General features: G+C 36.7%; 1 protein-coding gene across 19 annotated transcripts in view; it reads left to right on the top strand.

The window, feature by feature from the left end:
* Positions 1 to 22,010, top strand: part of MYCBP2 (MYC binding protein 2) — a 286,735-nt gene that overhangs the window by 235,859 nt on the left and 28,866 nt on the right. For 17 of the 19 annotated variants that reach the window (XM_043580959.1, XM_043580920.1, XM_043580876.1 and 14 more), the window contains 13 exons: positions 1,295 to 2,938; positions 4,076 to 4,245; positions 4,996 to 5,240; positions 6,693 to 6,860; positions 11,689 to 11,846; positions 12,987 to 13,186; positions 14,037 to 14,186; positions 15,130 to 15,290; positions 16,333 to 16,489; positions 16,691 to 16,915; positions 19,563 to 19,628; positions 20,949 to 21,188; positions 21,505 to 21,603. In XM_043580959.1, coding sequence (XP_043436894.1) covers positions 1,295 to 2,938; positions 4,076 to 4,245; positions 4,996 to 5,240; positions 6,693 to 6,860; positions 11,689 to 11,846; positions 12,987 to 13,186; positions 14,037 to 14,186; positions 15,130 to 15,290; positions 16,333 to 16,489; positions 16,691 to 16,915; positions 19,563 to 19,628; positions 20,949 to 21,188; positions 21,505 to 21,603 — 3,683 coding nt within the window. The remainder of the gene's footprint in view (positions 1 to 1,294; positions 2,939 to 4,075; positions 4,246 to 4,995; positions 5,241 to 6,692; positions 6,861 to 11,688; positions 11,847 to 12,986; positions 13,187 to 14,036; positions 14,187 to 15,129; positions 15,291 to 16,332; positions 16,490 to 16,690; positions 16,916 to 19,562; positions 19,629 to 20,948; positions 21,189 to 21,504; positions 21,604 to 22,010) is intronic. The other 2 variants (XM_043580992.1, XM_043580852.1) reach the window with 1 other exon arrangement.

Below are 22,010 nucleotides of genomic sequence, written 5' to 3'. Positions count from 1 at the left end.
CTATACTAGAAACACATGTGTGCGCGCACACACACACAGGCCAGCCAAAAAACATTTTCCTACATATCCAAATTTGTTTGCATCCCTTTTTCAAAAGAAGAGAGAGAGAGAGAAATACCTACAATAAAACCAGTTAAGAGAACCATCTCAATTTACTAGGTAGCCTTTTTCAAAAAATAAAAATACTTCTAGCAAGGTTTATGGATTTTCAGTTTTTAATACCACTTGAATCACTTTAATCAGATTACTTTTCTTCTGACAACTAATTAATATTACGTGCATTAAAGGTAGAAGTTTTTACTTCAGGGAAGAAAGGTAACCTTGTAGGGTGACTACTTATTGGTGACAAAGAAAACCTGGCTCTGATGCCTCAAAGCAAAGTATGAGGAAGGAGACACATTGCGTGAGGGCATAATGCCAGAAACAAATGGTGACCCTGTAGAAATAGCTAGTGCTTTGCCTAGGAAAGAGGGAATGTTTTTATCTGTGTTTTTTTTTTTTCTGTTTTCCTGATTCCTTGTTTCAAGGTCCCATGATTCAGACTTGTAGTACTGATTCTGAGGATCCTCCCATTTCTTTTTTTTTTCCAAAAGGACACAAACTCTTGAGTTCTAACCAGCTAAGCTTAATGAACTAAATAAACTTTTAGGATATAATCTGTTTATAAGCAATAGACTGCCTGAACTGTATGTAATTAAATAATAAGTTTCAGGCCTTCATATATCATAAGTTCTAATCCATAAGTTCCAATTGGAGGGTTTCTAAGCAGCTCTTTATTAGCCTAATTGTATTTGTGTACTTGAAAATAATAAATGTATCTATATGAGTTCAGTTTTGCAATTCAGTAAGACCTATACCATCACCCTAATAAGGATGTGAGATAGGACTCTGCTGGAAATTTAGCTTGACTACTTTATATTGAAAAATACATAGGTTTTCTTAATTTCTTATTCCAAAAAAAATAGTTGTGTTTTCTTTCTGGTCTGTCCCTGAATTTAAATTCAAATTATTGTACCAGGGCTGAGATTCAGATATGGAATTCATACTGACGTATAGGTTTTATTTATTCAGTCTGTTGTGCATCCATGAAAATAGTTTTTGGTGGCAATGGTTGTATAATGATGCAATAGAAATTTTATGAGAAACATTTTCCCTTCTTCCTTTATTCCTCAAGTATTTTTGTGTATGACAACATGAATTTTTTATTCATGCTATGCTTTTATTTCAGTGTTTAGTGGCTAAATTTTAAGTTACGATTTTATTAACAAGTTTCACTATGAAATGGACCATACAGGTGACCGAGGAACTATCTCAACATCTTCTAGACCACTCTCTACATCAGGAAAATCAGAACTGTCCTCCAAACACAGCAGATCACTTAAACCTGATGGACGTATGAGCCGAACTACTGCTGATCAGAAGAAGCCAAGGAGTACAGAAGGCTTATCAGCTAGTGAATCCCTTATGTTGAAATCTGATGCTGCAAAGTTGAGGACAGACTCTCATAGCAGGTCCTTGTCCCCCAACCATAATACCTTGCAGACACTAAAATCTGATGGGAGGGTGTCTTCTAGCTTTAGAGCTGAATCTCCAGGACCAGGTTCTCGGTCATCATCTCCTAAGCCAAAGACTCTCCCAGCCAATAGGTCTAGCCCATCTGGTGCTAGTTCTCCGCGCTCCTCCTCACCACATGATAAAAATCTACCTCAAAAAAGCACTGCTCCTGTTAAGACTAAACTTGATCCTCCTCGGGAACGTTCCAAATCAGACTCTTACACACTTGACCCAGATACCCTACGCAAGAAGAAAATGCCCCTCACAGAACCGTTAAGGGGACGATCAACATCACCAAAACCAAAACCAGTACCAAAGGATTCTAAAGATTCCCCAGGAACCGAAAATAGAGCTCCTTCTCCTCACGTGGTACAAGAAAACCTTCACAGTGAGGTGGTCGAAGTCTGCACTTCAAGTACTTTAAAAACAAATAGTCTAACGGATAGCACCTGTGATGAAGGTAGTGAATTTAAGAGTGTTGATGAAGGTTCAAATAAAGTTCATTTCAGCATAGGAAAAGCACCACTGAAAGATGAACAGGAAATGAGAGCATCCCCCAAAATAAGTCGAAAGTGTGCTAACAGGCACACCAGGCCCAAAAAGGAAAAGTCCAGCTTTCTCTTCAAAGGGGATGGAGCCAAACCTTTAGAGCCAGCCAAGCAAGCCATGTCCCCTTCCGTGGCTGAGTGTGCCAGAGCAGTCTTTGCCTCTTTCCTATGGCATGAAGGCATAGTACACGATGCAATGGCTTGTTCTTCTTTCTTAAAATTTAACCCTGAACTTTCCAAAGAACATGCTCCTATAAGAAATAGTTTAAACAGCCAACAGCCTACAGAAGAAAAGGAAACCAAATTAAAAAATAGACATTCATTGGAAATATCATCTGCACTAAATATGTTTAATATTGCACCTCATGGACCAGATATATCTAAAATGGGTAGTATCAACAAAAATAAGGTGTTGTCTATGCTTAAAGAACCACCTCTGCATGAAAAATGTGAGGATGGGAAAACCGAAGCCACTTTCGAAATGTCCATGCATCACCCAATGAAGTCCAAATCTCCTCTTCCTTTGACTTTACAACATTTAGTGGCTTTTTGGGAAGACATCTCTTTGGCTACTATCAAAGCAGCTTCCCAGAATATGATTTTTCCAAGTCCTGGTTCTTGTGCAGTCCTTAAAAAGAAAGAGTGTGAAAAAGAGAGTAAGAAGGCCAAAAAAGACAAAAAGAAAAAGGAAAAGACAGAAGTTCGGCCCAGGGGTAATTTGTTTGGTGAGATGGCCCAGCTGGCAGTCGGAGGACCAGAGAAAGACACCATCTGTGAGCTGTGTGGAGAATCCCATCCATACCCCGTTACCTATCACATGCGACAGGCTCACCCAGGTAAACAGTATTACTGAATATATATTACAAGTACTTTGTGTAAAAAAATGAACTGAATAACTTCTAACTTGAGCTGCTCTATAACTTATGTTAAAGTACAGGGAAACTTTAAAGTGCATTACCAATATCAGTGTTGAGGAAAACAGCTAAAGAAATTGTAAGAGTAAGGTGGTAATTTAGTGCAATTGCATTTTAATGTATCCCATTCGGAAACACTTGATTTTTTTAATGCTTTATATGTGACCCAAAGGGTGCTATTAAGGTGTCTCACACAAAAGAAATAATGACATGTCCATACACATAGGAAATATCCCAGTATTAGGTCTCCTTCAATTTTAGTATTTTCCTAATAAAAATTGCAAATTATATTAGATTATACTAATTTCCGGGGCGCCTGGGTGGCGCAGTCGGTTGGGCGTCCGACTTCAGCCAGGTCACGATCTCGCGGTCCGTGAGTTCGAGCCCCGCGTCAGGCTCTGGGCTGATGGCTCGGAGCCTGGAGCCTGCTTCCGATTCTGTGTCTCCCTCTCTCTCTGCCCCTCCCCTGTTCATGCTCTGTCTCTCTCTGTCCCAAAAATAAATAAATGTTGAAAAAAAAAATTAAAAAAAAAAAAAAAAAAAAAAGATTATACTAATTTCCTCGAGCATTTTCCTATAGAAGTGATCTCAACTATTAAATCAGAAGATTGTATTTTAGATAAATACAAGGATTTCTATAACACTTGATGACTATTCCAAAATTCACCTATTAGGAGTTTGGTTAAACCTTTTTTCTTTTTACATATTACACCTGAAATGTTTTATAAAATACAAGGTTCCTTAAAATATATCATTCTTACAGAATATCTTATATTTATTTTGTCCAATTTTCTTGGCATATGTCAGTAAGCCTAAATGTACCCACATCTTAAATTTCTTTTCATCTACCTGTATAGAGTGTCTCCAGTATTTTAGGTACTGTTTAATCATTTTTTGCCAATGCTATTTTTCTGATGCAGTTAACAGCTTGGGGGGGGGGGGAATGTGAGATACCTGCTTCAATATTTTGCTTACTTTAGGAAGGTGAATCTGTCATTCATATATTAAGTGTCAGATTGTTAAGGGAACTTAAAGTGTTAATTTTGCTCTTGTTTGAAGGTTGTGGCCGGTATGCTGGTGGACAAGGTTACAATAGCATTGGGCATTTTTGTGGAGGATGGGCCGGTAACTGTGGTGATGGTGGCATAGGAGGAAGCACTTGGTATCTAGTCTGTGATCGCTGTAGAGAAAAATACCTCCGTGAAAAACAGGCTGCTGCAAGGGAGAAGGTATTTTTATTTGGTTCTGACGATACTATTAATGATAAGAAAATCTTGTAAAAATCCCTTTTAATTATCGTACTATATCAGATAATTCTACCTAGTTGATATTAAAGATCAGCTTTTATAATAGGAATGATATACAATTCTAATATTTGTACTAGGTTAGCTATTTTTAATTACAAAAATAAATTGTATCTTGGCATATGTCAAGATATGCATATGCATATGCAGCACATATGCCTTATTTGTAATTGTTTTCCATGTAATTCTTTATTATTAATTATCTATTACTGTACACATATGCATTGCTTTTCCATTTCACCTTTATCTCTCTGAACCCTTTTCCTTTTCCTCTCTTTACCCCCTCTCTTTTTCTTAATCCTTAAGTATGCTGTAGGTCTCATGGAAACTAGAAGCACACCCAAGTAAAAATTTGCAGAACACACACACACACACACACACACACACACACACACACTTACTCTTTTTAAAAAAAAAAATAATTACATTTAGATTTTACTAGTTAGGTTTTCTTGATTTCCCAAGGAAAGAAAAGAAATAGTTTGTGTTTGAAATAAAAGTTGCAGACAGTTCAGGAAAAGCTTACAGTGAATGTTCTTTTTGGTAATCACTATTATTATTTTAAAATAGGTCTATAAGTGTTTAATAATTTTTATTAGAAACTCAAAATATTTAGGTTAAGAAATTGAAAATTTGAATATGATTTGAATACTACAACAAATTTTTCTTCGCCAGGTCAAACAGTCCAGGAGGAAGCCAATGCAAGTCAAGACTCCTCGTGCCTTGCCCACCATGGAAGCTCACCAAGTGATTAAAGCAAACGCGCTGTTCCTGCTGTCCCTGAGCAGCGCCGCAGAGCCAAGCATTCTGTGTTACCATCCTGCAAAGCCATTTCAGTCTCAGCTTCCCAGCGTGAAGGAGGGCATTTCTGAAGATCTTCCTGTTAAAATGCCTTGTCTCTACTTGCAGACATTAGCTAGGTAATACAACTTGGTGGTTGGTTTTCTTTTTTTTTTTAATCACTTGGGATTAATAGCCATTGTTGATTAATATCCTGCTCTGAATACCCACACTGCATTATCTATTGTATACAATAAAGAGACCACCAGGAATTTATTTTCGGAATTGCCTTGACCAACATACGACTGGTAGGGTACACACTTTATGGTAGTAAGTATTTAAAAAAAAAAATGTATGTACTATATCAATTTGTATTATCAATACAAAATATGTCTTAGGAAATACGACTTTAGCTGTCTTTTACTTTTTGGTAAGCTGACTTCAGTCTTTTACTAGTTGGGAATGTTAAAGTGGAAAGAAACAATTTGCTCTCAAAATCTTTCATTGTTTACATTATTCATTCTGTTAGCATTTAAATGTTAGTTAGCTGGGTATCAGCTTTGTGCTAGACTTTGAAGACACCAAGATGAATGTAATAAAATCCTGACTCCCGTGTGCTCACACTCTGTGGAAAGACAGACCTACATGTAAAGAAAACATTCAAAATATTTTGTGAGGAGTACTATAATAGAAGTATGAAGAGATGCTGTTAGAGCATAAAAGAGGGAGACTACCTGAATCTTCCCAAGGAGATGGGGAAAGGTCTCCCAGAGGATCTGACACTGTAGCCGTCTTAAAAGATAAATAGAAATCCATCAAGTAGGTGATGGAGGACAGCGACTCCTCAGAGTAAAACACATGTGTGAAGACACACATGAAATAGCATTACACATTTAAGGAATCAGAGGCTGGTTAAAGCATTGGCCACTAGGAGAAACATGAAATACCCTAGAAGTGGTTACCTAAGACCAGGTAATATGGGGTAATATGTAAAAAACCAAAAATGCCATTTTACCATAATTATGGATTTTATATTTTTAGCCCTCTGGGAAGTGGACACCCACAACCCACCCCCACCCCCCGATGTAACATTTCTTGGGTCTAATTTTTCTCAAATTTGACTCTTACATATCTTCCTACCAAAAACGTGACTGACTGTATTTCAGTAGCCCATTCAAGAAACATGAGCCTGAACCAAGGCAACGATGATGGAGTCAGCAGAGAGGAAGCCTAGTAATCATAGGCATGAATGACTGGTCACAGTTGAGCACTAGGCCTACCACAGTACCAAGGTACTTTGGCCTAGGCACCTGGATAGTTAGTTGGTGGGATCATTCAAGATACCAGAGGTTGGAAAGTTCTCAAAAGGAAAGAAAATGAGTTCAATTTTGGATTTGACCTATTTGTGGCACCTAGAATATATATGTGTGAAATTGTCCGACTTTTATTTCCTCCTACTTATATCTATAATTATTTTAATACTTTACCCTTATAGAATTACATGTGCTACTTTTCTTTTATGAAAGAGATAAAAAATGAAAAATATCTATGGTGCCATCACACTTGAAGTTACTGGGTTTAATTTAATGCAGGCATCATCACGAAAACTTTGTGGGCTATCAAGATGACAACCTGTTCCAGGATGAAATGAGATATCTACGTTCAACATCTGTACCTGCCCCATACATATCCGTAACACCTGATGCAAGTCCTAATGTGTTTGAAGAGCCAGAGAGCAATATGAAATCTATGCCACCAAGGTATTTCACTTCTCTCCTCTCTGTTGAATAGCCAGTGTTTGGTGGTGGGAGAAAGACTGAACTAGAAAAGAATGCTTTAGAAGTTCTTTTATATATCTGTCCATCTCAAGAAAGACATTAAGTCAGCTCTGCTAACTATTAGAGCAGTAAGAAAAAGCATACATACATGAATGAGGCATAGTCCTTGACAGCAGAGGCAGACTAGTTGGAGAGAAAAGATCAACTAAATGAAGTAAAAAGTTCCATTATATATTGTATCATGTAGTGCCGTAGTAAGTCAGACTAGAGAAAGGTCACTTTGAGGCAGTGCCTTTAGGTTTCACGGAAGAGGTAGCACCAAAAATAGATCTTGAACTTCCTGGATTATTGCATACAGTGTTCTCCTCCCCCTCACTTAGCTATGGTAGCATCAGTGTAAAGACCCTCCTGAAAACTGACTAGAAGCATCTAAATATAATGCAGAGGGAATTCGGGTACCACCGCAACTTTTTGGAGGAGGAACCATGTGATAAAAATGCAAGGATAGTCTCACAGTGTCAACTGAGAAGTTGGTAAATTTAGTCAAAGATTTCCACTAACTGTATGAAGTTGGATTGTGTTAGCAATGATTATGGGGGAAAAAGATGGATAAAAGAAATACTTGATAGGAAAAATCAGCGTGGCTAACTTAAAAAGGATAAGTTTAGTATAGCATCAAGATATCAGGTATGAGTAATTGCAAACACATTATTATTGGAAAAGAAGACATTTGCTGAAGGAAGAAAGAATATGCTTATTAAGATATGCCACTGTGTTAATACTATATGGTTGTGAATATAAACTAATATAGTGGATATTTTAATACACACAATAGAACTTATATATCCAAATGAATATATTTTCCGCTGAAAATACTTGTAATATTTCCCTCCAACTGTGTGGATTATTCATCAGAGGTTTTTTTTAGCTGCTTTTGAAGTTTTCTCCAAAGAGTACAGTCTAGCCTTTTATATCTATAAAGATAATAAAGTATCTCTAAAGGAGATAGATTTTTTTTAAGAGTTAGAAACCATTTTGAGACTAGTCTGATAAATGTGATTCGTTGGGTTATTATTACTCTTTAGGATCAAAATCAAGTGGCGTAAACTTCTAGGTAAAGACAATGAAATGAAGGTTCCATGTATCTTAGACTATCATAGAATATTCTGTGTATCGTAGAATATCATAGTCAAAGTAAATTCCTTTAGCATAGAAGCCCCTAGTATCATCACTAGTGTCACAGAAGAAAGTGGAAATCTAGGGAATCCTATTTCCCAGAGCTCCATGCTGAAGCAAAGCAACAATCTAAGGTGCCAGGGAATGCTGCGCAGAAATGGGATAAACATGCACTCAGTGGGATGGTTCCTGGTATAGAGGATGCAATAAAATCTCAAGTTATCTCTGGGAGAGAAAAAAAAATTGGTATCAAATAGTGTGGAAAAGGAAGTCTCGGGAAATCCACTGATACTTTATCAGAACAAACAGAAGACCTAGACAGATCTGCCCCCTTAAAATATTACCAAAAGTAAAATAGATAGTATGTAATGAAAGTCAGATGAAGAACCCAATCTGAAAGAAAACTCTCTCAAGGAAAAAAAAGAACATTTCTGTAAGTACTCTAGTACCGAGAAACGTGATAATGACATGTTTAATGAAACAGTATGAGAATGAGATAAAAAGCAGAATGAGTAAAAAGGAGATATCACAGAGCTAAGAGGACAGACTGAAGACCAAATGAACACCATTGTAAGACTAATAAATTAGAAAAGTTTAGAAGAGTAAATTGAATGATTGACATGAAGAAAAAGTTTGAGATAATCACAGTGAGTAAAAAGTAAAAGGACAAAGAAATTATAGCAGTTAGAATGAAGATAACAGGTATGGAAACCGGACAATTCAAATGGTATCTTTAAAGTAGAAAAACCAATCAATAAAATTGAAAATGTATGGGGCACCTGGGTGGCTCAGTCGGTTGAGTGTCCGACTTCATCTCAGGTCATGATCTCACTGTCTGTGAGTTCAAGCCCCACATCAGGCTCTGTGCTGACAGCTCAGAGCCTGGAGCCTGCTTCAGATTCTGTGTCTCCCTTTCTCTCTGCCCCTCCCCTGCTCATGCTCTGTCTCTCTCTGTATCAAAAATAAATTAAAACATTTAAAAAATTAAAAAAAAAAAAAAGAAAATGTATCTAAAGCTATAATATAAGAAAAAATTTCCAAAATAATAAAGTATTGAATTTCCAGACTAAAAGGAAATTTTTATAGCAGGTAACTATGAGAAATAGCTTAGGTTGAAAAAAAAATAGCTTAAGTTATTGAAATACGAAGAAAAAAAACACTAGAAGTTTTCAAGTAACTGAGCACAGAAAAAGAAGTCATCTTGTAAAAGGAAAAGTTAGACTGAATTTGGACTTCTGTATAACAACTTCAAATGGCAGGGCACCTGGGTAGCTCAGTTGATCAAGCATCTAACTCTTGATTATAGCTCAGGTCACAATCGCACCATTTGTGGGTTCGAGCCCTGCATTGGGCACTGCTCTGGCAGCACGAAGCCTGCTTGGGATTCTCCCTCTTCCTCTCTTTCTCTGTCCCTCCCCTTTCACACCCTCTCTGTCTCTCTTAAAATAAATAAATAAACTTAAAAACAAAAAGAAGTCATCTTGCAAAGGGAAAAGTTAGACTGAATTCAGGCTTCTGTATAACAATTTTGAATGAAAAAAAAAGTGAAATAATGTCTCTTTCTTCAAAAGAAAGAAAATACTACCTTAAAAATTTTACCCAGTCAGTCAGACAAACTGAAATATAAAAGATCTTGGGAATCTTAGAACTAAATTGTGGATTAATCAAAGGAATCAAATGCATGTTCTAAAAAGCATGTTTAAAAGACTATATATACTTTACACATAAGGGTAATTTTCATAAAATCTTAAATAAAAGAAACTGATTCAAGTGTTTATATTCAGCCAGGTTGAGAAATTTTAAGCATATGGTAATTCAGGAATATAGCATTTTTGAGCTATTCTTTTAAAACGTCTTGACCAACTCAAGCTGTTACAAAGTTGATGAATAATGACTCCATTAAATCAGTGGTTCTCAGTGAGGGGTAAGGGGGTGGTTTTTCCTCTCAGGTGACATCTGAGCATTTTTGCTTGTCATAACTGGGCTATTTCAACAGGCATCCTAGTGTGTAGAAGTCAAGAATGTTGCTAAACATCCTACAGTACACAAGACAGCCCTCCACAACAAGGAATTACCTGATGCAAAGTAGCCACCGTTGTTAATGGTCATCTTCACTTCCTTTTGGTTTTCTTGTGTTGCTTGAATTTTTTTTTTTATATAGGCATGATCATTTTTATAAGAACAAGTCGTTATTTTTTTAGGTTATATAACAATCCTTTTTTTTTCCAAGTTGTTGGATAAACTTCCTCTGAAAGCATAATAAATGTCTTGAATTTTATAGTAACACCATTTATAAGGTGAATTAAAATTAACATATCCCTATTCTCTGGTCATTCTGGAAGCTGTTGGCCCAAGCTGACGTCCAGGCACATTTACCCCCATGGGTTATATACAGTATTTATAGCCTGTTCAAATGAGAGTGTACATACACTTAAAGAGGTGGTGAGTGAAGCCAGGGAGGGAGTTAGCTACTTTCTAGAAAATGTATAAGCTTTACTGAGGAACATAGGCATTCAAACCTGTCTTGAATGGGGGAAAAGAAACGCAGAACTCCCAGTAAGCACCAATGTCCCTGTTTGGAAAGAAGTAACAGGAAAAAGAATACATTGAAAACAATAGCTTGTAAATTTGTCTTAGGAGGTAAAGGAAGGTATTTCTTTTTTTTATAAAATGCCTCAGGGGGCGCCTGGGTGGCTCAGTCGGTTGGGCGACCGACTTCGGCTCAGGTCACGATCTCGAGGTCTGTGAGTTTGAGCCCCGCGTCGGGCTCTGGGCTGACAGCTCAGAGCCTGGAGCCTGTTTCGGATTCTGTGTCTCCCTCTCTCTGACCCTCCCCCGTTCATGCTCTGTCTCTCTCTGTCCCAAAATAAATAAACGTTAAAAAAAAAAATTTTTTTTAAATGCCTCAGTAAAGGAAAATATATAAGCATATTAATAACTCTTCAAGAATTTTTTTACACTTTAAACTGTATAATTTTCTTCAAGAATTTTTTAATGTTGCTATAGTAAATAGAAAAATTTTTAGTTTACTTAAACCTGAGTGAAAATCATTGAATTGTTCTAGAATGTCACTATAACTGTATGCCAAAAATCTGTTTGTTACCTTTTGTTGAACTTAGTATGGCCATGCTGTTGAAAAGTCTTTGGGCACCACTTCCCAAGAATGAGAAACCTAATTGAGCACTCAAGTACAGAGAGAACATTGAACTGTTTCACTTTCCATTTTATTAGGTTTCTGTATGTACAGATCCATTTTCTTTCTACTCAGTGCTCAGAAATATATCTGCCTGGTTTTCCTGAATATCGTGACAGATAACTTCTACCACAATGTTGTGATTCTGAAAGGAGTTTAGCACATTCAATGCCTAAGAAAAGGCTTTTTCATGTAAAAATGCAAAGTAGATTTAAGAAAACCAAAACTTTTAAGATGCAATTCTAAAATCAATCAAAATGTTAATGCTTTTGGAAAGATCAAATGGTGATTTAAAGAGAAATTGTCAAGTTGGCTTTGAATTTGTGTTTTTCCACATGAGAGGTAGGTTCATATATTTGACTACACTGTCATAAAGTGAATATAGTTTCACTTTATTCACTTTTTCTCCTGTTTTTACCTGTCATCATCTTCTGTCTACAGTTTGGAAACTAGTCCCATAACTGATACTGATCTTGCAAAGAGAACTGTCTTCCAAAGATCATACTCAGTTGTTGCTTCTGAATATGATAAACAACACTCCATTTTACCTGCACGAGTTAAAGCCATTCCTAGAAGAAGAGTTAACAGTGGAGACACTGGTAAGTATAAAGATAAAAAGAAAGATTCAGTGGTCCACATGATTTTGTTTGCAGGTATTTTTTAACATCTAGTTTTTGAAAGGAAATGGATTAGTTTTTTTAAGTTTATTTATTTTGAGAGAGAACATGCATGAAAGAAGAGAGCGCATGAGAGGGGGAAGGGAACAGAGAAGGAGAGACAGAATCCCAAGCAGGCTCCATGCTACCAGCACAGAGCCCAATGCAGGGCTCTAACTCACAAACTGAGGTTGTGACCTGAGCCAAGATCAAGAGTCAACGTCAGACTTAACTGACTGAGCCACCCAGGCGCCCCAGAAATGGATTAATTTTAAATCGTGGTTGACGTTCCTTTTATGAAGCTATAATTGTGCCTCTCTAAGTTTTCAATTTCAGTTGAAAGACACACTTAGAGACCATCCAGTGATTGATTTTTCAAGAATAAATTGACCTTTATAAATCTTACTTGTTAATGTTGCTGTCATGAGCTATTCCACTAAGCTTCAGTGAACTAGTAGTTGCAGTGACTTACACTTTCACAGTTATATTCTCACTCCTAATAGAAGCTTATATATACCCCTTGCAGCTGCTTCCTCTCTGAGTAGATAATTTGGGGCATAAGTAGCTCTTAATCAGTAAAAAAGTTAGACAACCTGGACTAGTTGGTATCAACAGCTCCAAATCAGGGCTGCCTGATTCTGTGTCAAGAATAAAAAAAGAAACCCAAGAGAAAAGGATAACATGGTGATGATTTATCAGGTAGCCCACTTAACTAAAATGAAGATCTGGTCTAATATTTATAGACAGATGATTCTATAACTTCTGTAGATTCCATTTAGGGGAAAAAATACAGTTATCTTTTAGAGCATTTTAGAAAGCATGAACTTTAGATTCAGCCCTTGATTTAAAACTTAGCTTCACAATTTAATAGCTATATGATTTTATGAAAGTGAGATATTTAATCCTACTCAGCCTCAGTAAAAATTGAGGTTATGATTTGTGTCACATGTGAAAACAAAACAAAAAGCTTCAAAGACTCTATAATGAATCAGCTAGATACTATTGTCTTTAATAACATTGTAAATATGTTAATTGTATATATTGCCTATGAAAGTTATTTTTTCTTTTTTTTCCAATAAATAGAAGTTGGTTCTTCCCTCTTGAGACATCCATCTCCTGAGCTTTCCCGGCTAATCTCAGCCCACAGCTCTCTTTCCAAAGGAGAACGAAATTTCCAGTGGCCAGTTTTGGCTTTTGTTATACAACATCATGATCTAGAAGGTCTTGAAATAGCAATGAAACAGGCCCTAAGGAAATCTGCTTGCCGAGTTTTTGCTATGGAGGTATGAATACATTAAATGGGGTTATTGATTCCTTGACCATACAAATCATTTGATGATTCTATTTAATGATATTACTTTTCTACCCAACAGAAATTTCCAAAAATTAAGAGACATTAGCCAATTGAAAATATCAAATGTTCACATCAAAATTAAACTCTTATGTTCATGAATATAAATGAATTTAGAGATCCATCTTTAAGCACTGTAAAGAAATTTATTTCTGTACTGCTTTATTATTTGAAAGCTATGAATGTCTTTAAAAAGCTTTTGTAATGATGATGTCATTTCAGTTAGAAGAATCATGAAAAGGGATGAAAAGTAGAGCTTTTCAGTTATAAATTTAACCATAATAATTTTTCTGAGTCTATTCTCTGGAAATGACAGGATCGCTAGATGTTGTATTTTTATGTATAGTAAATCTTTTGTCTTTGTCATGGGCATTATAATAAATAACCTGCCACTTGATTAATGGGAACAATATAAATATATTTAAGTTAGTGATAGCTTGGTAGAGCTTGAAAAAACTGTTTATCCGAAGTACAAGTTGGGGAAAAATGTGCTTCAGCAAATTAATATGAAGATGAAAGTTTGAAATAAAAAGTGGTTTGAAAAAATATTTCTGTATTACATTTTATAGATATTATTTTCCCTATTATGTTTTTAATCCGGACCAAAATTATTGACTATTTCAAGTTCATTGTGTTTTTAATGAAATGAAGGTCAGATGTTTTTAGTATCTTTCCTTGAAACACTTAGTGGAGATACCTGGTTTCTGAGTAAGGAGGGTTCTGCAGTTTTTAGTCCCACCTTTTTTTTTTATCTTTGACTCATTTAACCTTCATTTATTCAGGCTTTCAACTGGCTTCTGTGTAATGTCATCCAGACGACTTCTCTACATGATATTCTGTGGCATTTTGTGGCATCATTGACTCCTGCTCCAGTGGAACCAGAGGAAGAAGAGGATGAGGAAAATAAAACAAACAAAGAAAATGCAGAACAAGTAAGTGAGATTTTTGGGTTTTTCAAATTTGTCTATATTTTTATAGAAGAGTAGGACCACCTTCAGATCCTATAATAATATGCATGAGTTCACACACAGATTATATAAGCTAAAAGGCAAGAATAAAATTTCAGTGCTATCGAGCAACATAGTCACTATACTTAGTGACTGACTCCTCCCTAAATACTATTGTCATGAAGCAATGAACTGAAAGATGTATACTGTTATAGTACTGTATAAGACAGGTAAACAGGGCAACATTATTATAGAGAATATCTGTCTACAACATTGCTGTAAGTTGGCAGAGAGTGAAAGTGATACTCTGTAGGGACATGAAAGTTGTTATAGCTCTTAAGACGAAATTATTAATAGGGATGAAAATGGTTTCTACAAAAACCATTTTCTAAACATGTATGTATCTAATCATATAGCCTTAAAAATATTAAGTAAAAATTGACAGAACTGCAAGGAAAAAGAGGGAAAAAAACATCCACAATTACAGTGTGAGATTGTTTCACGCTTTTCACAACTAAATATTCCTGCATAACAGACCACCCTAAAACTCAATGGATGAAAACAGTTTCCTATTGGCTGACAACTCTGTGGGTCAGCAGTTTGGGTGAGACTTAGTTCCTGCATACACGTTTAGAGTTACCCTGCTAGGAGACTGTGAGCACACTAAAATTGATACAGATACAGTATTCGTTTGGTGATTTTATTTATGAGTGACTGCATCACTTTTTCCCTAAAAGATAATACAAACATAATTAGTTCATCTGAATGTGTGTTTTGGGTATGCTTTGATTTTGGTTTTATTGTTTACATTTCTGTTACATGACTGTCTTTAGAGTATACATAACACTTTTAAGTATACATATTTTTTTGTGGGGAAAGTTCCTTCCAGCATACAGACTGATCAACCTGCTTTCAATTTCTGTCTTAGGAGAAAGACACAAGAGTATGCGAACATCCGCTCTCAGATATAGTGATTGCGGGTGAAGCCGCTCATCCTTTACCACACACATTTCACCGCTTACTTCAAACTATCTCTGATCTTATGATGTCTCTCCCCAGTGGCAGTTCATTACAGCAAATGGCCCTAAGGTAATTGTATATCTCAGTATTCTGGGTATGTTGGAGAAGAGATTTTATGTAGTATTCAAAGCTCGAGATGCTCAAAAGACCTTTTAAATACTAAGATATAAAGAATCTTTACATTATGTGAATGGTGCTTCCCTCATTACTGCCTTAATCTGGAATTTCCTCCTTGGCTCACACCTGTTTGCCTCTCTGTAAAACAAGGATAATACATTACTTAGTGCTCTAAATTACCCCAGTCTGTAACGGTTTTCCTCACTTTTGCCCCTCTTCTACCTCAAGTAACTTGTCTCAGTGCTACCCAAGAGTAGCAATCTTAACTGTCACAAAAGGGAGAAGGAGAATGAAATCTCAGAAACAGAAATCAAAATAGGGTTTTTGAATTGAAGAGAATTTTAAGAAAAGTGAAACCTCTGTTATATGTAAGGTAGCCTAAAACTACCTTGAGGAACATTACCTACTTTTAAGTCTGAGACTGCTGAGATTTTCACATTACTTCTACATTGTGAACCTTGTCATCAGATCTTCACACTGGACCGCATGTACAAAAAATGCTCCACTGGTTTTTATAAACTGTAGATTTTTGGAGTGAATTTTGGCTACCCACATCCCTAAAGACTGGTAGAGGGGAGATTGTGTTTCCTCCTAAAAAGATTTTTGAAGTACAGGATGTGTTATATATCAGAGTATATATAACTCGGATGAATTAGTATATAATTGTAAGACTAATAAATTTGAGAGGCTTGTTTTGGTTGAGGTCACACTTGTCTGTCTGCAAGATTGATTTATTACCTTTTTTGCTTCTGTACCCTTGACGTTCATGTATCCAGTTTTTCTATATGTAGAATGAGTGAACCTTCCTTAGGTCTTACCCTATTCCAAAGAAATTACCTTTATTGTTCACAAAAAGGCGGTGATACTATTCCCTGATTTTTTTTCTATTTCTGTTTTTTCCCTAGAATATTAAGATTTTTTTAAATCTTAACTACAGAGTGCTTTCCCAGGAATTCCTTAGGAATTATTTAATACCTTGCTTATACCTTTTTAGGTGCTGGAGTCTGAAATTCAAGCAATCTGATCACCAGTTCCTCCATCAGAGTAATGTCTTTCATCACATTAACAATATTCTGTCAAAATCAGATGATGGAGACAGTGAAGAAAGTTTTAGCATCAGTATCCAGTCTGGCTTTGAAGCGATGAGTCAGGTCAGTCATTGAAAGTTGTCCTCTGTTACCCTGTTAATATTCAACGATGTATACAAGCAGAAACTGAAAGTCACTCATAAACAGTTTGATTCATTTCATTTCTTATCTCACATCTTTTGTTTTATTATCGTGAAAGATTTCCATTTCAGTGTTGTAATAATGTAAAACATGTAATAATGTGAAAACATTTGTTTCTGGTAGGAATTGTGCATAGTAATATGCTTAAAGGACTTAACCAGCATTGTTGACATAAAAACTTCAAGCCGACCTGCCATGATTGGCAGTTTGACAGATGGTTCTACGGAAACCTTTTGGGAATCAGGAGATGAGGATAAAAACAAAACTAAGAACATCACCATCAACTGTGTAAAAGGAATCAATGCCCGCTATGTATCTGTCCATGTGGATAATTCCCGAGATCTAGGGGTAAGAAAGAAAACTTAATTTGTGGCTCATTAGTTCTTTTCAGACCTTCAGTTACCATGCCCTATCCTTCTAAGTTTAGCAAAAAGATTTTCATGTGGAATTTCACTGACCAAACAGCATTTTTATACTTCCCAAGTAAATCTTACGTCTAAAAACAGATTAATAGGACTAGGGGCACTATGGAATACCAGTTCTAAAAAGAGGTGTGATTACAAATACATCCTGGCTACAGCTAAGCAGAATAAATGTCTCCTCTGTAATTGCCTACCTCCATACCCTTGTTTAAGCTATTCTCTTGGCCTGGAAGTCCTCCCCTTAAACTCTGCCTATCAGATTCTCCCCAAATCTCAAAAGACCAGCAGAGAAATCCTCTCCCGGTACCTCTTCTATAAAAATTATTCTTTCCCTTCTCTACGTTCTTCTTTCTATTACTCTGATGGCACTGAATACACTTTGACTTATCATGTAATTAGCTTTCAATTTCTAGCCTTCACCCTTAACTGTCTTGACGATGGTGGTGGGGTTTCTAGACTAACCTAAATGATCATAATTTGTATTCTCCCTAGCACTAGCCTGTTCACATGTTTCAACTGAATTAAGCACTCCTTTACAAAAGGCACTAAATAATGGGAAAAGAGTCCTGTTTTCTTGAGTGTTAAGAACCAAGAAGACACCAGCTGCCAAACTCACGTGCTTCTCCCCCCATTCCTGGGGAAGGATACTCCTTAGAGTTTTTTCCCTCAAAATGGATGTGGCTTGCTTCAGAGCCTGCTTCAGATTCTGTGTCTCCCTCTCTCTGCCCCTCCCCCATTCACTTTCTGTCTGTCTCTCTCTCTCTCTCTCTCTCTCTCTCTCTCTCTCTCAAAAATAAACATCAAAAAAATTTTTAAGTAAAAACTTAAAAAAGAAAAAAGAATGGATGTGGCTTGCTAATAGATACAGTATTATAAATCCCCTCTGTTGCCAAGCTTCTCCTATCCTATTCACACATTTCCTTTCCCAGGAAGACAGAGTGATGGGGTTGGGTCTTGGGTAACCTCGATAGAATGCCAACCTGAGAAGCCCAGTCTGCAGTCAGAACACTCCTCGCCATCTGCAGCCACCCCCAACTCCTGTCCATAAGTGCAGCTGCAGTGCTTCCGTGGCGGTGAATAAGAAGAAGGGGCGTAGCTAATATAAGCGTACCTCCTTTTCAGAGCCAAGAGTTTCAATTTGTACAACTACTTTATCTTACTAGAAAGTCAGGTGTAGGGGCGCCTGGGTGGCTCAGTCAGTTGGGCGTCCGACTTCGGCTCAGGTCACGATCTTGCGGTCCGTGAGTTCGAGCCCCGCGTCGGGCTCTGGGCTGACAGCTCAGAGCCTGGAGCCTGTTTCAGATTCTGTGTCTCCCTCTCTCTCTGCCCCTCCCCCGTTCATGCTCTGTCTCTCTCTGTCTCAAAAATAAATAAACGTTAAAAAAAAAATTAAAAAAAAAAAAGTCAGGTGTAATAAATCAAAACATTTTTCTAGCTAGAACTTACTGTTCAGTACAAAGTTATCTTTGACTCATGGTATATTTTAAGCCAGGACATACTCTCCCTCAGAACAATGATTCCAATCAGTTTGACATTTTTCCCTTTTAGGGAGATAATCATAGCAATATTCATTTTAAAATCCCCAGTAGATAAGCTGACATGTGCTTTCCTTTTAAGAAACCTCCTCTAAGTTCTGTGTATCCTTGAGGCTTATGTACCTGTGTGTCCCCAGCCTGTCTACCACCAGTGCCTTATACATGGCAGTTGTTTGAATTGCATCGACCTAGAGCGCTTAAAGTATGCAATGCTCCAAGGAATTAATGTGTTAATCTGTTTCCTGATGTGCTTTGCATAAAGCTTATTCAACCTTAAGGTCTCTGACTCTAGAACTAGCATGATCTTTTTGGTACCTAATGACACTGAACTTGTTTGACATTTATTTTGTTTGCTAATGCTCCTTCCCTAGTGTGTCAAGAGGACAGAACCCATCATTCTCATATGTCCTTCTCCAAGGCTGTAAGACAGTCTTGGTACATTGTGATAGTCAAGAGTGTTTGTTAGGGAGTGGAGACAAGAGTGAAAGCAGAGTTGTTGGAAAGTCTCATGATAGAGATAGAATTTAAATGTTTAGACTTTGGATAGAAAGAAGGAATGCCAAGCTTTTCTTTCAGAGCCCATGGAGACTGAAGGTAGAATTTGTGAGAACGAGACAAGACTGGAGTTGTAAGAATGTGGTTGCTTGAGGGGCAGGGGGAGCACCTGGGTGGCCCAGTCAGTTAAGCATCTGACTTCAGCTCAGGTCATGATCTCACAGTTTGTGGGTTCGAGCCCCACGTTGGGCTGTGTGCTGACAGCTCAGAGCCTGGAGGCTGCTTCAGATTCTGTGTCTCCCTCTCTCTTTGCCCCTCCCCCACTCATACTCTGTCTCTCTCAAAAAAAATAAGTAAACATTAAAAAATTAAAAAAAAAAAAAAAAGAATGTGGTTGGTTGGGCAGATGGAGTGAGATCAGTTAGGAAGAATCCATGACAGACATACAGAAGAGTTGATGTGATATCAGTAGGCTGTAAGAAATCATTATAAATTCAGTCGCAGGAATATGGAAGAATAATTGTTGTGCATTGTCTGTTTTAGAATAAAGTTACCTCAATGACCTTCTTAACTGGCAAAGCAGTAGAAGATTTGTGCAGAATAAAACAGGTAATTAAAATTTTGTCATTAAATGTTACCTAGGGAGAAATTCTTCTCAGCCTCCTCTGTTAAATTCTAATTTCGGCATGCTACCAAAGTATTCTAGGAACTCATCTGTTTACAAAACATTAAACCGACAAATAGTCCAGATACAGGAACATTTACAACCATCCCTGTGCTAATAGCCGATAGTGTCCTAAATGCTCTCCTGTCACAATCGATTATACTATACCTACAGTCCTCTACTCTGCCTCCTGCTCCCTTACAAAGAAAGATTAAGGGCACCTTAAAATGCATCACAAATCCCATTCACAATTAACACCTACACTTCAGGTTAAAATGTAGATTGTTGTCCTCTAGCCTGAAAATCTATCACAACAGTGCAACTAAATCCAGGCTGCAAGTCAATTCACAAATGAACTTTAGAAACAAGTTAGGTTGTATTTGGGCATTCTATATAAACTCACTTGTGTTAGTGAAACTTTATCAAAGCTGTTATCCCATATATGTTGACTACTTGTTTTGTTTTTCAAATCATATTGAAAGAATAAATTGAAATTTTGGATTAAACAATAAATTTTGTTTAAAAGGCTAAAAGAATTTGGGGAAATACTTCTGTTCAGTGAGATAGTATTTATGCTTAATGATTTTTCTAGAAAATTAACATTATCAATTGATTTTTTCATTTTATCAACTGAATAGAGTCAAAAACCATTTCATAGTGCATTTAAATTTAATCCTTGAAAAGTTACATTTTCAGTGAAATCAGGAATCACAAATATGCAGTTACATATTATATAATTTTTCTTCAGAAGCAGAACATATTAAGTAACTGAACATCAAATATGCTTGTCTATCTTTAAAAAACAACAAAACATGGTTATCTTCAAATGGTGGTTAAATGTGAAGATGCACAAAACAGGACCTCGTGCTGATCTTGTATTTCTCCTCAGTCAGATTAGGGAAAGGACAGTCACATCAATTGTTTTAATGATTTTACTTAACATAACTTGTGCATGGAAAGTAATCAGACCTGTATTTTAATTCTCAGCTCCATGTCTGACTGAGAATCCTTCAACCTGGGTTAACCTAACTTTACTGAGAATCCTTCAACCTGGGTTAACCTCACTTCATCTGTATAATAGCTACTGTAGTATTACTTATCCTCACCAGGCTTAAGTAAGATAGTCAGTGTGAAATAACACAGTAAACCTTAGTCTCCGTACAAGTCTTTGTTATTTGAGCTTGCAGTTATTAGCGCTAAGTCTAGGACCTTGATAAGAGAGTGATATGGCTGTATCAGGTTTCTATCCCTTTTCTGTTTGCTAGGTTGATCTGGATTCTAGGCACATTGGTTGGGTAACAAGTGAACTTCCAGGAGGGGATAATCACATCATCAAGATTGAATTAAAGGGCCCAGAAAATACACTGAGAGTTCGACAAGTTAAAGTCCTGGGCTGGAAGGATGGCGAAAGCACAAAAATTGCTGGCCAGATTTCAGCCAGTGTGGCCCAGCAAAGGAACTGTGAAGCCGAGACTCTGCGAGTGTTCAGACTTATTACGTCTCAAGTGAGTGTCCTCACTCCAGGTTCTAGCACACGATACACTGAAATCATATCTTCTGCAATGCTGATACCAAAGGGTAACAGAATACTTTGTAAAGCTTGTTAGAGATGGCTGGCAAACATATGACCCATTTTCTCTTCTTCTCCTAGCCCTAAACTCCTATGTTTCATTTTGCATTCATTAATTCTTAAAAGTAGTAGCGTATAGCAAGAACAGCATAGTAATATTATAAAACCTGCAGTATTAGCTCATGCATCCTTTAGGTTTCACACTAGTAATTACTGCCATTGATTCCTTCTCACATTCCTGTCTTTATCAGGTATTTGGAAAGCTCATCTCTGGAGATGCTGAGCCTACACCAGAGCAAGAGGAAAAAGCACTATTGTCATCACCTGAAGGAGAGGAAAAAGTATACAATGTATTTATTTGTATTCTAAAAATATTTACTTCCATTTTTCATTTTCTTTTGTTAAGTGAAATATTCCATTTATTACTATGGATTTTAATGGATATGTGACATTAATTTCTATGAAGTTAATATTTTTTACTTTAATTAGGAGATGAAGAAACTATCAAAAGAAATCATCTGTTTATATATGATCTAGCTAGTACTGTGAGTAACAGCAAAACTTGGCTCTATACCTTGGGCTGTAGTGTCAAATGTTAGGATTTGTAAAATTAGCTTAGTCATTTACTGTACTGTGTACGATTAATTATCTTCTCTTTCCTCCATTTCCTCCATTTAATCTGTTCTTCATAGTCCAGTTAAAAAATACTGTCCTCTCCAGGAATCTTCTTTATGATTTCCCCCAAACAATATGCAGT

This window comes from Prionailurus bengalensis, chromosome A1 (assembly GCF_016509475.1).
Source record: "Prionailurus bengalensis isolate Pbe53 chromosome A1, Fcat_Pben_1.1_paternal_pri, whole genome shotgun sequence".
Taxonomy (NCBI): Eukaryota; Metazoa; Chordata; class Mammalia; order Carnivora; family Felidae; genus Prionailurus; species Prionailurus bengalensis.
This window is presented reverse-complemented; position numbering and strand designations above follow the sequence as displayed.